This window comes from Cardiocondyla obscurior, linkage group LG01 (assembly GCF_019399895.1).
Source record: "Cardiocondyla obscurior isolate alpha-2009 linkage group LG01, Cobs3.1, whole genome shotgun sequence".
NCBI classification, from domain to species: Eukaryota; Metazoa; Arthropoda; class Insecta; order Hymenoptera; family Formicidae; genus Cardiocondyla; species Cardiocondyla obscurior.
In genome coordinates, this window is record NC_091864.1 from 11,580,395 (window position 1) to 11,594,999 (window position 14,605).

The 14,605-nt window shown below is 38.4% G+C and overlaps 1 protein-coding gene and 1 long non-coding RNA gene across 2 annotated transcripts; one reads left to right on the plus strand and one right to left on the minus strand.

Moving 5' to 3' along the window:
* The first annotated feature begins 2,936 nt into the window (after positions 1 to 2,936).
* LOC139113291 (cilia-and flagella-associated protein 96) lies at positions 2,937 to 5,173 on the plus strand. Its single transcript, XM_070674370.1, has 4 exons — positions 2,937 to 3,009; positions 3,104 to 3,291; positions 3,719 to 3,992; positions 4,788 to 5,173. The coding sequence occupies exons 1-4, from the start codon at positions 2,937 to 2,939 to the stop codon at positions 5,171 to 5,173; spliced, it is 921 nt and encodes a 306-aa protein (XP_070530471.1).
* A 4,765-nt stretch (positions 5,174 to 9,938) lies between these two features.
* On the minus strand, positions 9,939 to 14,192 carry LOC139101916 (uncharacterized). The gene is made up of 3 exons (XR_011545640.1): positions 13,591 to 14,192; positions 13,176 to 13,494; positions 9,939 to 13,056 (listed from the first exon to the last, which is right to left on the minus strand). It is a non-coding gene; the product is annotated as an uncharacterized lncRNA (long non-coding RNA).
* Positions 14,193 to 14,605: the final 413 nt, after the last annotated feature.

Genomic DNA, 14,605 nt, shown 5'->3' on the forward strand with positions numbered 1-14,605 from the left:
TATTGGCAGTCACCACGCTGCCTGTCGGCTTTGTGTACGTACCATTACAATGTATGTGACCCGGCCAGGTCAACACGCCGACAGAGAACGTCCATTACTTCATCAAACCCCGGCCATCGTCGACAGATCCGTCCACCGCCAATTTGCCAACAATCGCGACACTCAGTCAGTATAAACAGTTTGGCTCTTTGACTACGGCAAGTGGGATAGCTTCCCAAGCAGGGAGTATGTACGCAGTTCAACACCATGCAAGTGATTTAATTTTAGATAACGTGGCTCTCTTTTGCTAATTATTTAATAAGATTAGCGCGAGTGTGTTGTCGCGTTGCGGTTGACATAATAATGTAAAAGGCGGATTTTAAGTATGCACAACGTAAGAATTCAGCGGCTAATGCGTCCGCATTTTAAATTTTAATCTTTTCGGTATTAAATTATAGAGACGGTATCGCGATACGTCGATAAGGTTTATTTGTATCTGCAACCAAGCGCTGAATAGTGTTGCAGCTTGCTGATTTGTATCTCTTACAGAAATTGAGAACATAGAAAGGTAGGGTGATTGCTAGTACGGACGTCTGGCGAACCTTCGGCTTAATTGTAGCGTTTAATCGCGACGGGCGGGTCCCTCGATTAATTATTTAAACCCCCTTAGGCTAACGTTGAATTAATGGATGTGGTTTGGCAATACTACCATGGCATCGATAATTCCGCAATTCTGTAAGACCCCCTATTAAACCGTCGAGCCCGTGCCAGAAACACGTGCCGAATATAGATAACTCGTTTGTACGTTTCATGTTTACGATTACGCCATTATTGCCGTTGCAATTGACGGCTTGTTTTCTCGGTAAACCTTCTCTAAGCAGTGGACAGCACAGAATTAAAGTGATTGCATTGGAATATCGGAGAGAATGTCCTTCCTAAATCGATTTTAGCTGCAATGACAACGCGGTTCACTTTTACGATTTTTTTTTATCTTTTTTCTTTTTTTGTTATTTCCTCAAATACGCCATGGTTCACAAATAGCGATGGACGTTTTTCACTTCAACTTTTCTTGCTAATGGGATTGAATCAAGATGATACCGACCTTTCGAAATAGTCAATACCGTTTGCCGTTTTCCATTTCGACTATCATCGAAGCACAGATGATAAGGTAATAACCAAAAATGTTCACGATTTTCAGAGTAGTTTGAAAAAGGTGATGACGGAGCGCAAAATATCGTGACATTACAGAACAAAGTCGTCCGCGTATGTTCTAGTTACTCCAATTTTTTTTTTGTTTTGTTTTTATAACAAACTTTTGGACATTTTGCCGAATAATTGCGGAGCGAGATTATTTTTATCAGCAACAAATGGTTTTTACCGAAACATCTGAACTTTATTTAAACATCTATCAAAAAAAAAAAAAAAAACATTACCCGCGCGTCATTCGAACAATGCACCGGGGAATATTCTGTAATCACAGGACAAAGCACTATCATGATTTCCTCGTGGTGTCGGGAACGCAGCGAATCGAGGCGAGTCGAACTGAGCTTAGCGAGCCAATCGTTCTCCTTCCATTTGCAAATTAAACGGTCACGTTCTTGATTTCAATTCTGCGGGAGGCGATTCCCCCGAGTTTCCAATGTAACTTGTCTTAAACTCGGCGACCAGACGTTTAATCTTAATCGATCTACCCGCCTTATCGCGCGAGCGATGTATATCAACATTTTTCCATTTCCACCGCTGACATCTCGATCGACCTACCCACCACTTTCGCCTCTATCTCGTCCATCCCCGCCGTCCTACCTCCCTTTATCCCTTTCCATTCTACCGTTTTCCCTGTTATTCCGGCCGTCGATTTCTTTCCGATTCCTTTTCGTCCTGCTTTTTCCCTCTTACCGCTTACCCGCAATCCCCGGCTCTCCAGCGATTTCTTACAGATTCCTCAACTGCTCCCACTTCGAAAGCGGTTGTTCCCCTCAGCCTCCGAGGCTCCCGAGGTCTTATCTTAATGGGTTGCCTCGGCAATCGAAAGTTTAGTTATTATCGCGGCCGTTGTCGCCCCGCTTCGCGAACTGTACGGCGAATCGCGCGGAAGCATTTTAGGTGGTAGATAGAGACCGTGGAAATTACCGGTTTGACACGTACGCATGACTACGGGCGAAGACAAACTCGGTCTTTTTACGGCGAGAACTTGCAGTCGTGCGATATCGTCGACAACTCCGACCATTTGAAACGAGAGAAAAAAAAAAGAAAAAGAAATTGGAAAGATAGGTCTGATTTTTCTTCCTTTTTTTTTTATTCGAAAAGTCAGAAATATGGAGTGAGTTGTGAACTTCCATTCAATAGTAACTTTAAAGTGATTGCGTCGTTGTAATTATCAGCTGTCGGACAAGCTCTTATCGGAGCATCTCATCATTGTCGCAGTGATCTTTTTATTTCGTCATTAACGAGACCAGACCGTACACAATTATAATCGCTTCTCTCGCAAATGCGCAACTCCTTCAGCGTTCAGGTCTCTCCAAACAGGCGGTAATGAAATGTTTCCAGTGTTACCGCAACGAGAATTCTGTAGATATCCGCTAGTACTAACGTCAACTCATTAAGAACGTCTCATTACTAGCAGCAACCGGGTCAATTACTCATAAGTTCACTCTTAATGCTCAAGACGCTACCATGTGATTTCCATAGTGTGCATTATAAATTTAACTGTTGTTACGTTTAATTAATATTTTACATAATTATATTGAAGTGTATATCAGAGTGTATATATGTGTATATAATTCTACGCGAAACGTAATTGAAAGTTTTTCCCGGATTAATACTTTTTGTTATCTTACTTTCGATAATCAAAGATCGATTGCGCGTTTCGCATAAAACTGTCCTCATTATGTCACAATAAAATTTTAGGTTACTTTGCGTGAAAAACAACATAATATTGGTTAGAATTGTTAAAAAATATGAGTAAAAGACGAACAGTTGATGTTGCTCTTGTTGGCCGCCACTATGGAAAAATTGATCTCGAACGAGTGGGTAATGAACATGTAAAACTAAATAATAAAACATTCTCCACATGTGTTTTTTTTTTTTTTATGGGAGGAAATTTTTGTGGATAAAATCTTTTTAGGTTTCTTTAGCGACCCGCCGTCGAGTCCTTTTGATATTCATCGGGAGCCTATAAAATTTCGTGAAAACGTAGCCAAAGGACGTCAAATTCTCAGCACATATCCCGATCAATTATTCGAAAAGAAATATGGGCGAATTTTTGAAGGCGAGTCACTTACGGAGCCATGGCGCGAGAAGGCGAGGCAACGGGTATATATTTATAACATGTGAAAACGTAAAAAATCGATACTTGATTATTTCTTGGAAATAAAACGCTGAGAAACTTGAAAGTTTCTTATGTAAGGTATCAATTAAGATTTAAACTTTAATTGAATGTCAAAAGAATTTATACCCTTTCTTGGAGACCATTATTTAGCGAAGTTTGATTAAATATAATACTTTTTAATGTAAGTAACTATAGTGCTAATTTAATAGGAACGTTCATCAATTAGTTGCACTTTATTAAATATAAAGTGCACGAAAATTTTATTTTAATTATAGATTTCACGGTTAATTCCAATTATTCAATTTGTCTTTATCATTTTTTACTTTAATAAAAATGTCACGAGAGAGGGAGAGAAGAACGAAATCTTTATAGCTTTGATATACATCATGTAAAATTTTACGATGTATTCAGATAGAAGGCGAAAAGAGGAAGATTGGTGGTCGCATGCTACCGACATCTCTATCGAAGAAGCATTCGACGCCCGGGGACTGGTATGGATGCTTTGGTAAATCTTCTTACTTCAGTCCGCAACTGAAAGTAGAAGCGAGAAAAAAGACCCCAGTTCCACCTAATATGAAGATCAAGCCCAATCCGCTTGGTGGGCCGGGATACGCGAATATTTGCCTGAGTTCCTATCCATCGTACTCTTATGAGCCTTACGATCCTATCGAAAGAGTTGGTAAAAGTAAGTGCATCTCCGTTATGTCACTTCCTATTCGATCTCCCTTAGGTATAACTTACGATAAACTCGAACGCATAATTTTTAATAGAAATGCGTAAGTTTCGTTTACATACGAAACGTAATAGCATAATATTTTTCCGACAACTTTCATACAGCCAATAAAACTGCCAATTAAAAATATTATATAAAATTTAACCGTTTGTTAATTTTACTTTAATTATCTTACATGTATGTTATGTACGTGTACGTGTAATGCAACATGAGAACTTTCTCAATTACAAAATAAAAAAAGTTTATAATGACGGAATGGAATATAAACGTATAAATTAAATTTTTTTAAATTCTATTTCTTTCATTTTACGTAGCAGCATATAATTAAATAGTTTTATTTCGTTATAAAAAAAAAAACGCTTTTGAGAGAAACATATTTTTAACTGTTACATGAAATATCTTGGGAAGAAAAAATATTCGGCAGCAATTAAATAAAATCTCAATTAGTATCATAAATATTTAAAATTCTTTTCACAGAGAATTCCTTAAAAGTCCATCGTGTTAAAAGCTCCTCGTAGATTCTCTGTAGAATTGGAAATTTCTCTCAGGTTACTCTCACGTACAAAGATTATTGCGAAAGATTTTTTAATAAATTTAACTCGCGCAAATTATACGCGTGTTAAACTGACAGTTTTATTTCCTTTGGTAAAGTTTTTTTTTTTTTTTTTTTCTACATTTTTCTCTGCCGCTTCGTTTCTTTTTGTTAAATTTATATTTTAAATGTAAATCATCACTTTGGTGGAGCAGAAGTGGTGTCTGAAGGCCGATTCTTGACGACTAGTACATCGTTGGATTATTTCCCTCCCAGTCCCTACAAGGATGAGGAACCAGGGCCCACTTATGTTCGTCCGGTCGAGATTGCAAGGAAGACACTCCGTACAACGCGATTCTACGTCCCTTTCCCCAAGAAACCCGGCGGAAGTCACGATGGTTGCTTCAGCAAGTTTCCAAAGTACACGGACAATCCTTATGTTAAAGCTAAGGATAAAGCTGCCGCTGCGCCCAAGTTTATAAGCGGCGGACCATTTCTACGTTCAAAATACACGAACAGCATTATCGAGCAGATAACGAAAATATCGTGCAACGCCCGCAATTATTCGGAATATCGAATAAGAGCGTATCCCACGCAATGAGAAAATCTTTTTAATTAAAAATTGGACTTCCAAACATCTCTCTCTCTCTCTTTTTTTTTTTTTTTTTTTTTTTTAAGAAGCCTTCCGTAATTATAAGTTGTACGTAAATCAATAAAATATAATTTTATTTTAAATTTTTAATCTTATCTTTTATTCCCGCTATTTTATACGTAGTCGTATAATATTATTTAAGTAAATGGTTTAATAAATTCGAAAAAAGAAAAAGCGAGTCAAATTTACAATGCTGTTGAATTTGCTTTGAAAGTTTAAATTAAGAACTAAATTCGGAATAAACTAGAATTTATTTCAATTTTATCTTAAATCTTTAGAATCTCCAGATCTTACGGAAGATTTTGAATGCATTTCTATTTTATCGCATCCGCAATGCATGCGATTTTGTACTAGCGAGGCCATCACCGTCTGCTATCGCGTTTCCGTCCGTACAATGTTGAGCCGACAAATCGCTTTCCAGCAATGGCCAGTGGCCAAGTACAGCTGCAGCAACATTCAAGCGGTAACCAAACCCTTTCAAAGCGAATCACCTAGACGCGTTCGATCTTACGGCCCTAATGAAATTCTAACGAATGTTCTACCGCCGTCGGAGTCATAGAAGTCCACTCTCGTAATCGCAATTAAATGCTTCCGGTAAACATCATGTACTCCATACAACAAGACCACTTATACCAACAGAAAACAGTAAACAGCCATAGAAAAAAATTTCTTTTTAATAATAATAATTGACAAGATATAAAAAGCGCGTTAATTAGTGAGATATTTAATTCTTGCGCTTAAAAAATTTGTTTTTTTTTTCTTAAAAAATATAGTTTGATATTTGATCAAGTTATTATTATAATAGAGATGCGCTGTCATTCTTGATAGTAACGACAGCATTTTACGCTCGCGTTTTCTTCGTCGCAAAGAGGTAGCTTGTCTTGTAGAGGTAAGTTATCGCGTGCGGGAAGTCACAGAGGTTTATCATTTCATGTAACAGTCAGAATGTGTAAAGGGCGTTTTGATTATAACTTGCGATATATATATATATATATATATATATATATATATATATATATATATATATATTTCTGCACCGACGACAAGACAAGAGAGTAAGTTTTCTGACAAATAAACTTAGTATCTTAAGCCGGTATCGTGTGCGAAGTCTCGCCCCCTGTGTTAGAGGCCGGCTATGTATAGAAATGCAATAAGCGTTTCCGCCTCTGAAAAATTTTCTCGTGGCGCACGTGGCAGACAAGAAATGGCAGCGGATGGGTATGATTCCGTGAGATTTATTCCGCGGTTGAAGCCGACCATTTCTCGGTGCCGTGTCGTTGCGCCGGTATTAAACATTCCAGACATTGCGATGCCTCTCCAATACTCGTTGGTCCGCGTAGAAACGTAGGAGCATTGTACAAGACTCGGCTCGAAGCGGACGACTATGTCCCTGCGATATATATGTATCGAATATACATGTATGTACATGCATATAGAACAAGTTCGGGAGAGAGAAACCTCACTTTTTAAAAATTGCAAAAAAATACGGCTTGTACGCGCGAATGTGGTTAATCCTATATAAAACCGCTATGTCGTAAAACAATAAATAACTAATAATAAATAATATAAAATCAAATGTAATCGATGAAATATATCGCGTGCTGTACGTCACGATGTAATACTCCTACTGGCAATAAATCATATTAATTGAGTCAATATTACTTTGAGAGATTTATTAGGATTACGTAAAACATTCCGCTTCTCCTATCATTCTCGATAATTACTTTCTCACGGAGGTACCCGTGAGATATTCGCGAAGTATCCAACAGCTTTTTTAATTAGCAGATTGCTGATTGCTACAAAATCGCCTGCGCCAGCGTTTTCGCGGACTTCGTTTAATCATTATCGAAAGCGAACAATTATACCACCGGCGTTCGGTTATGTATGAGGCCTTATCATTAAAAGGTCAACGAGATTAAAACGATACTCTTCTTTCCGCTCACGGAAGCCTGGCAGACATCTTTATCTCGATGTCCGCCGAGGAAAAACGGGAAACGTGATTTGATTTAGTGTAGAGAAAAGTCGTGGCACAAATCGTACACTGTGATTCTGATTTCTGCATGAAATTCTATATCGCGCCGCGTACATCTGTATCGTTATACATATACATATACGTCCTATATGAGCGCTAGAAAAAAAAAAAAAAAAAAATATATATACCGGGAGATCGAATGCATGCGTACCCGTAGCAGCTCTTGAGATTTATCTTCGCGCGATTTCAATGCTTCGATGTTCGATAATTAAAGAGCAGCGATCATACAATGGGTATCCACATTTTAAACCGCAGCGAACCTTTGTTAAAGCACGCTTGCTGAATTTTCATACAGTAATATAAAATATGCCGGAGTTATGAATTTCGCCGCGCGTGCGGTCAAACGATATACCAAACTGTACATTCCATACGAAGAAATTTTGTCCCGATAGTATGCTAATGTGAACAAATTGGTCCATAAAGGAACTATTTTGCGAACGACTATGGAAATAAGGAATCGCCGTGTCACGCCAATCGATATTTCATTCTTACAGTTAACGACGTGAAATGTTCGTTCTTTCGCGAGTCTGCGATTCTTAACGTTCTTATTTGCTTCTCTATTTATTGATTCGGTTACCTCCCTACGAGTAGATGAGACGGCACGCTGCCAAGAGACGCGGAAGCAATAAACTGCAAAAAGAAAGAAAGAAAAGGTGCAAAAGATCGCGTAAAAAGTAAGAGCGAGGACGGAGGTCGATGACTATTCCGTAAGTAAAAAAGACGAAAGAAGAGAAAGAGAAAGACGCAGCCAAGAAAGAAGTTCAGTTTTACCGGTTTGGTAAAAAGACGAAGAAGGAAGCTACGCACGGAATGAGGGAGATAGAGTACATACCTGCGCACGAATGTTTGGGTGAGGAGGAGGATGCCGAAGAGATGGGAAGCTTTAGGAATGGAGGCAAGGAGGCCGGGCGCGGCCGTATGCGAGTGAGCTTTCAGCGCGAAAGCTGCCGTAAAGCCGGCCGTTTCAACGAATGTTAGGAATATCTATCTCCACGAGCTAAATCCAGCATGCACATTGTAAGAATAGGTTGAATGGGGATCGCTGGGTGGGTCTAAAGAATATCGAATACCGCGCGCTACATATTCCTCCGACGAGCGCTGATCTTGAGAGCACAGGAGCAACTCTCCTTCTCTCTCTCTCTCTCTCTCTCTCTCTCTCTCTCTCTCTCTCTCTGTCTCCCTTTCATCCGTTTATATAATATCGTCTTGCTGCACTTTCGAACTTTTGATCCACCCAGGCGGATCCCGCGGTTCGGTATCGCCGAATCGGTGTCGTGTCTTTTCGAAGTCAAAAGCCCAGGTGAGAAGCGGTTTTATCGCGCGTTTGATGGGACCCGTTGAAAGCGGATACCACCGTTCGGCGAACGATCGACCTGCAAAGACCGATACGGTTCCCTGCTTTTATCGAGAAGCTTGTCGTCGAGACGGTCTTTAGCACCTGCGCCTCGTTTTGCTCTCCCCGTGAGCTTTATTGCTGAGATACGTCACTACTTGGGTTACGTCGACGCTCGGAAATGTATTTAAAAATAAAAAAAAAAAAAGAAAAAAAAAGAAAAAGAGAGAAAAAAGTCACGAATACGAAATTAAACGTTGCAATTAGATCTGATTGTCTGCTACTGACGCGTCTATCATTCGTCCTGAATTTCCGCACCGGCGTATTCCCAATTTATGAAGAAAGTTTAGACAGCTGTCTTATTCCTGCGCTACAAAACAAAGTGCAAACCCATCGATCTCCTTGCATAGACGTTCGACCTGCCGCGATGCGCGATTAGGAAGTTTGCGAGCGAGCCTGCTCGAAATTTCGACGATAGTCACGGTGGGCACGTCAGTCGTAAATCGTCGTTACTGAAATTGGAACGCGTTTTCACGCGGTCACAGAAAGGGTCAAAGTGGGTTAGACGACAGAGCCTCTCTCTATCTCTCGATATAACGATGTCCAATAAAAATATAGAAAAGTTGTGATATACATGCGCGCATATGTATGGGTACGTATTATACCGCCTCGTACTTTTAATCTTTCGTTCCTTTATCGACGAGTGTGGTGAATTAATACATTAATTTCTTGATGACGTTATTGCGCGGCCTTTTTGCCCTATCGACGAGCGAATCACTGTCAGTGTCGGACTTGAATTCAAAAACGAGTTAAATTGGAGTTGGACGTGTGACACGGTGCCTTGTCGAGGGAATGGCAATCTATATGCGGAAATATTGCATTTGGGTTTTATTCGACGTTACTATGTGTCTCTATTCTTTTGACGCATTAAATTTTACAATAAAATATATTTTTTTGTCAATTTAATTTTTTTTTGGAGCTGAATTTAGAAAGCAAATATTTTCGATAATTTTATAAAGAATTATAACTTTTTGCAGTTTTTATTAATTATTGATATATAATATATATATAAATTAAAGTTGCTCAATTAAATCAGGTCAATTCTTTAATTGTTTAATAATATCAACGATCAAGTTGAATATTCCTGTCATTAAAATTTCAAGATAGTCCGTGTTCTCTCTGATAAACGACAAGAAAAATCTGCGATGGAAACGATTTGATATTCCGTACGAATTGAAAAACTCAGGATGTGGAAATAGTATGGAAAATGGTACGATTGTGTATTACGTTTCCGCTGTCGTCTTTATAAAAGACCGAAGGCATTAAAATTGTATAAAGTAATAAGATATTACTTTCAATATATATTGTTATACTTTTTACAATTACGCACATAATTGCGGCGGAGGAAAATAATCCTGGAGAACAATTTGTATTTGATTGTCGTATCGCAATATCATTTTTCTAGAAGATTAAGTTGCAATTAAATTAAGAGGTAACAACGACTTCATATACATCCCTCCTACAAATTTTCCAATCACTTTATAAGAAGCTGCATCTGTTGAGGCAAAGAATAACGTGGGGTTTTACGTCACGAAAAAGAAAAAAAAAAAGAAAAAAAGAATTTAGCGAACGCGTTATTGATCAAGCAATATCTATCGCGGTGGAAGGGCAGGAACGAATCACATGGACCGAAAGTAATTACGGCTATGGACTGTCACGCAAAAATGTTCCGTGAATCGTACGGATGTCGTAAGCTTTCAGAGTTTCCCCGCATTTCGACTCTGCTCTCTTGAATTCCCTTTCGAGTCAGACGAATGAAATTAAGTTTCCGGTATCGTTCAAGCTTAAACGAGCTGTGGATTTTCCGCGCGTTAGTTCTTCTCGCTCCTGAAAGTAGCATGTAGTAGAATTGTTCCTAAGAGATTCCGACTTTGGCGTTATTTGAATCCGACTTTACGTTAAAGTGAAATTATATTTAATTGAAAAGTATTAATAATGTAAAAAGTTATAAATATTTTTTGGGATATAAACCTCGCTCTTGTATGCGCGTGTCGTTCGCGTTATTACAATCGTCCATTGCAATTTTTACAAACAATGCGATTTTAATTATTGTTATCTAATTGCGACAAAAACTTCCCTACGTATTTTATCTGACAGACACTCCTTTTCCCTCCCTCCCTCCAGTCCTGACAATGAATTCAATTGTCTAAAAGACTTTTCCGGCTTAAGCGAATCGTAGATTTACTCTACTTGTCCGCCCATTCGCACAGCTCGTCTCCTTCTATCTTCTTAATCGGCCAAGTTGACAGTGACAAAGTATCATTACAGATTCCGACGTAGTGCAGATGAATATCGCTTCATTATACGTAGTAATGACAAATTTAAAGTTCTTACATCGTATCCGCGGTATTTATATAATCTCACGTAATTATTTCGTATTAGAAAATAAGATTTACTTATTTCATTATGGAAATCTCTACGCGAGGGTAGGTCTCTGTTTATCCCGATCCGCCAAGCGATGAATTAATGAGGAACCCCGAGGTAAGAGCAATCGGATAATAACTGCGGAAATTAATAAACCAGACATATTTTCGTCCCGTAATCTTCTTATCTGCATACTTCTATATTTCCCACGAGGAAAATCCGGACTTTAATTACTTAGCGGAATCTTTCTCTACACTGTACACCCGTCACGTTGTTTTGCCACGCAATCATGTAAAATGTAATTTACCGATAATTATAGAAAAAAAAAAAAAAAATTCTAGTAGGTCGAAAATTGATGTGTGATAGGAATACGCGCAATTTTATTACTTCTCGTATTTAAGAAACTACTCTTGAAATACTGTAAATATATACGCGCTTTTCGGCGCCAATCTTACATTTCAACTAAGATTAAGATGCGATTATTGAATAGGATGACTTTTGAGGAAGCAATTATTACATCCATGACATTGCGGAATCGCGTTAGGATTAGAATTTCCAGTTACACGTACCTAATGATGTAGTTTAAGCCAGCAGACCCGATTCTGCCACCAGATATTCTCGAGGTATACAATGCAATATGCCTTGTATCCCTAATCCTTGGAATCGGACCTGTTAGCTAAATCCGGCACGTTCGATAGTTGGCACTCATCGGTGAGCGCATAATTTGCTATTCGCGAATTTAAATAAATACGCCGGCGTGAGTCACTTGTGGAATTTCGAGACTCGCTTATTACACGTCGTGAAAAAATCGCCCGGCATATCAGCACGAGTATAAATCTCGTTATACGCAACGTTAAAATATATTTCAGCGCGTATTATTTAGATATGTATTTCTTTTGATTTTAATTTTATTCATCTCGATAGCATACCGATTTACAACTAAATTTTTCTTATGGAGATTGTTAATCAAATAAAGCACATATTACAAAGCGATTCTTTTTTGCGTGGGATATTCGCAAACATATTTATTGACATATTTCGGTACACAACGTATTCGCCGTGCACCGTGTGCCACTCTGGAAAACTAAAGTGGAATTTTTGTTTCTGAAATTGGAGTTTGAACATGGAGATATTAAAAATAACCAAGGTGTAAACTGGGAACGGAAATGCGATCGATATGAATTTAATTAAAATCCAGTCACTCGAAGTTTACCGTACTTTGTTCCGCATGGAATGTTTCAATATACACGCAGATATATCTCCGTGGCCAGCTTGGCCAAGCATGACGATATGTGCGCCGATATATCCATTTATCGCTTGCAGTTATGGATGTTCGATAGCCACATACGGATGTATGAAGATAACGAAAGGCTTGATAGCTGCGGCAATCCGTCTAATTTCGTGGGATTCGCTATTGTACCGGATTAAATCTGTCTTGGTAAACGTTTACCGTCGTAGATTATGTATTTATTTAAACGTTACGTTTTTTGTTGTTTATTTTCAGTAACCGATTGAGCCACATTTCAGAAAATTTATTCAAAACTATTACATTTCGAAAAAAACGAAATAAAACTAACACCTTGCGTTGAATTGGGAAAACAATTTTTTATTTTCTTATCCAGTGCATAGAAACTTTGTGTTTGGGGAAGTACGGGCGTTTGAAAAATACGGGACATTTATTTTTTTTTTTACACGTAGTTAAACAGTTTTGTGCCGTGAAATATGTAATATTTTAATTTTTAAAAGAAATATTTTATTACGATGGAAAATTTTCTTTCATGGAATAAAATAGCATTCTTTAATTTAAGTAAGTTATTGCTTCTCGTATTTTATAAGACTAGATGAAACCATGCGCACGCTTCGCGTGCACTATTTTTCGAAGACTCCCTGTTTGTGCGCGTTATTAGAATTGGGGACATTAATTAATTATGGTCGACGATGTGTTGCCGGTTCGAGAGACCCAATTACGAAATACGAAAAAAAAAATCATGCGACTTACCAATCTGCATGAGCTTCAGCGGAGTTGTGGAGTTCTGCCGGTGACTGTAACATAAAATGAAAAATATTAATGTAGACATGACGATATATCAGTTAATAAAATTAATAAAAAAAGAGAAAAAGGTTTTTTTCTAAAGATTTTCTAAAAAAAAATTTATATTTACCTATAAGTTGCTCCGCCGATGTATGATGCCTATCCGAGGCCTGCTCCTCCTCTCAGATGGGACGTGTCGAGTCATCCTTCCGCGCACAAGTAACTCGCGAACACCCCGACCCGTGATTTTAATACCGCGAAAATTACTCAACGATCACTCGCGCGTTCGATGGTTCGGCACTCGCAATTAAAAGAAAGTCGTGTGTCGAAAAACTACGCCCGAATACTCAGCGGAACTCGCGGAACGACCGACGAACCGACCGCGGTTCGTATGATTAATATCGGCGGTAACGATACTCGTTGACGACGGCGGATGCAACTGCGTCGATCTGTAACATAAAGAAATATCAAGATTAATCGTAGAGATGCTACAAGTATTTAGTCGGCAAGCTATTAGTTTTGTGTTTCAAAAAAATAATTTTTACCTCTAGAGTTGCTCCGTTGATGCACGATGCCTTTCCTCCTTCTCCTCCTTCTCTCAGAATATTCAAACCTCCCGTCAGAATGACTACCTTCCTCGTAGACCGTTTAAACTTAGTTCTCGCACTGGTTACCTGCAAACAAAAAGCCCGGATAATTAATTAAAATTACGCGAGTCTGTACAACACTTCTGAAATAGAAAGGTCATCTCGGAGAGATGAGCGCATAAGTAAGGATTTAGCTTACTTTAAGAAAAGAAGACGTAGCCACAAGTGCTCTCCTCACACGGAGAATGGGGAGAAGAAGTTCTCGTGCCGGAAGGTTTTCGTTGAACGCAAATACGTACTACTTTCGGCACGAATACGTGGCTGCTGTGTAGCGCGTAGTGCGTACGTATGCTTTGCGCGACCGCTGGAGAAGGACAAAGCGAGAGTGGGAGTAGTGGGAAAACATACCTAGCGTACGGCACGTAGGCTTGAGCTCGCTCCTCTCCCCGACCCCTTTCCCTCCCGGCTACCTGTTCGTTACTCTCGCTATCTATCTATCACCTTCCTTCCCCCGACCATCGCCGAGCGCTGACGACATATTAATTAAATATTAAAATTACCCGAACCTCAAAATCGCCTATTTGATAGCTGACACATTTTTTATTTAAGATAACGTAAAAAAACAAAAATTTAAATAACTCAACTGTAACTAATTAATATTGTATTTAAATAAATGTTATGTATTTACAATAAAAAATATTCTTATTACTCCGATGTTTAAATTAAATTGGTTTTGTTATTTTTCAATACGTTAAAAAGTTTATTTTGTACTTCGTAAAGTACTTTTATTGTAGTTACAAATGTTAAATTACTAATAACATTAATATAATTCTCTCTATATTCAACATAAAGCTTTTATTTTGGATTCATATTGCATTTATATGGAGATGCAGATTCAAACAATTTAAAAAATTTCTTGTAACTGTTCTTTGTAAAGTACTCTTTTATACATTCCACGCTATTAATCCTTCAA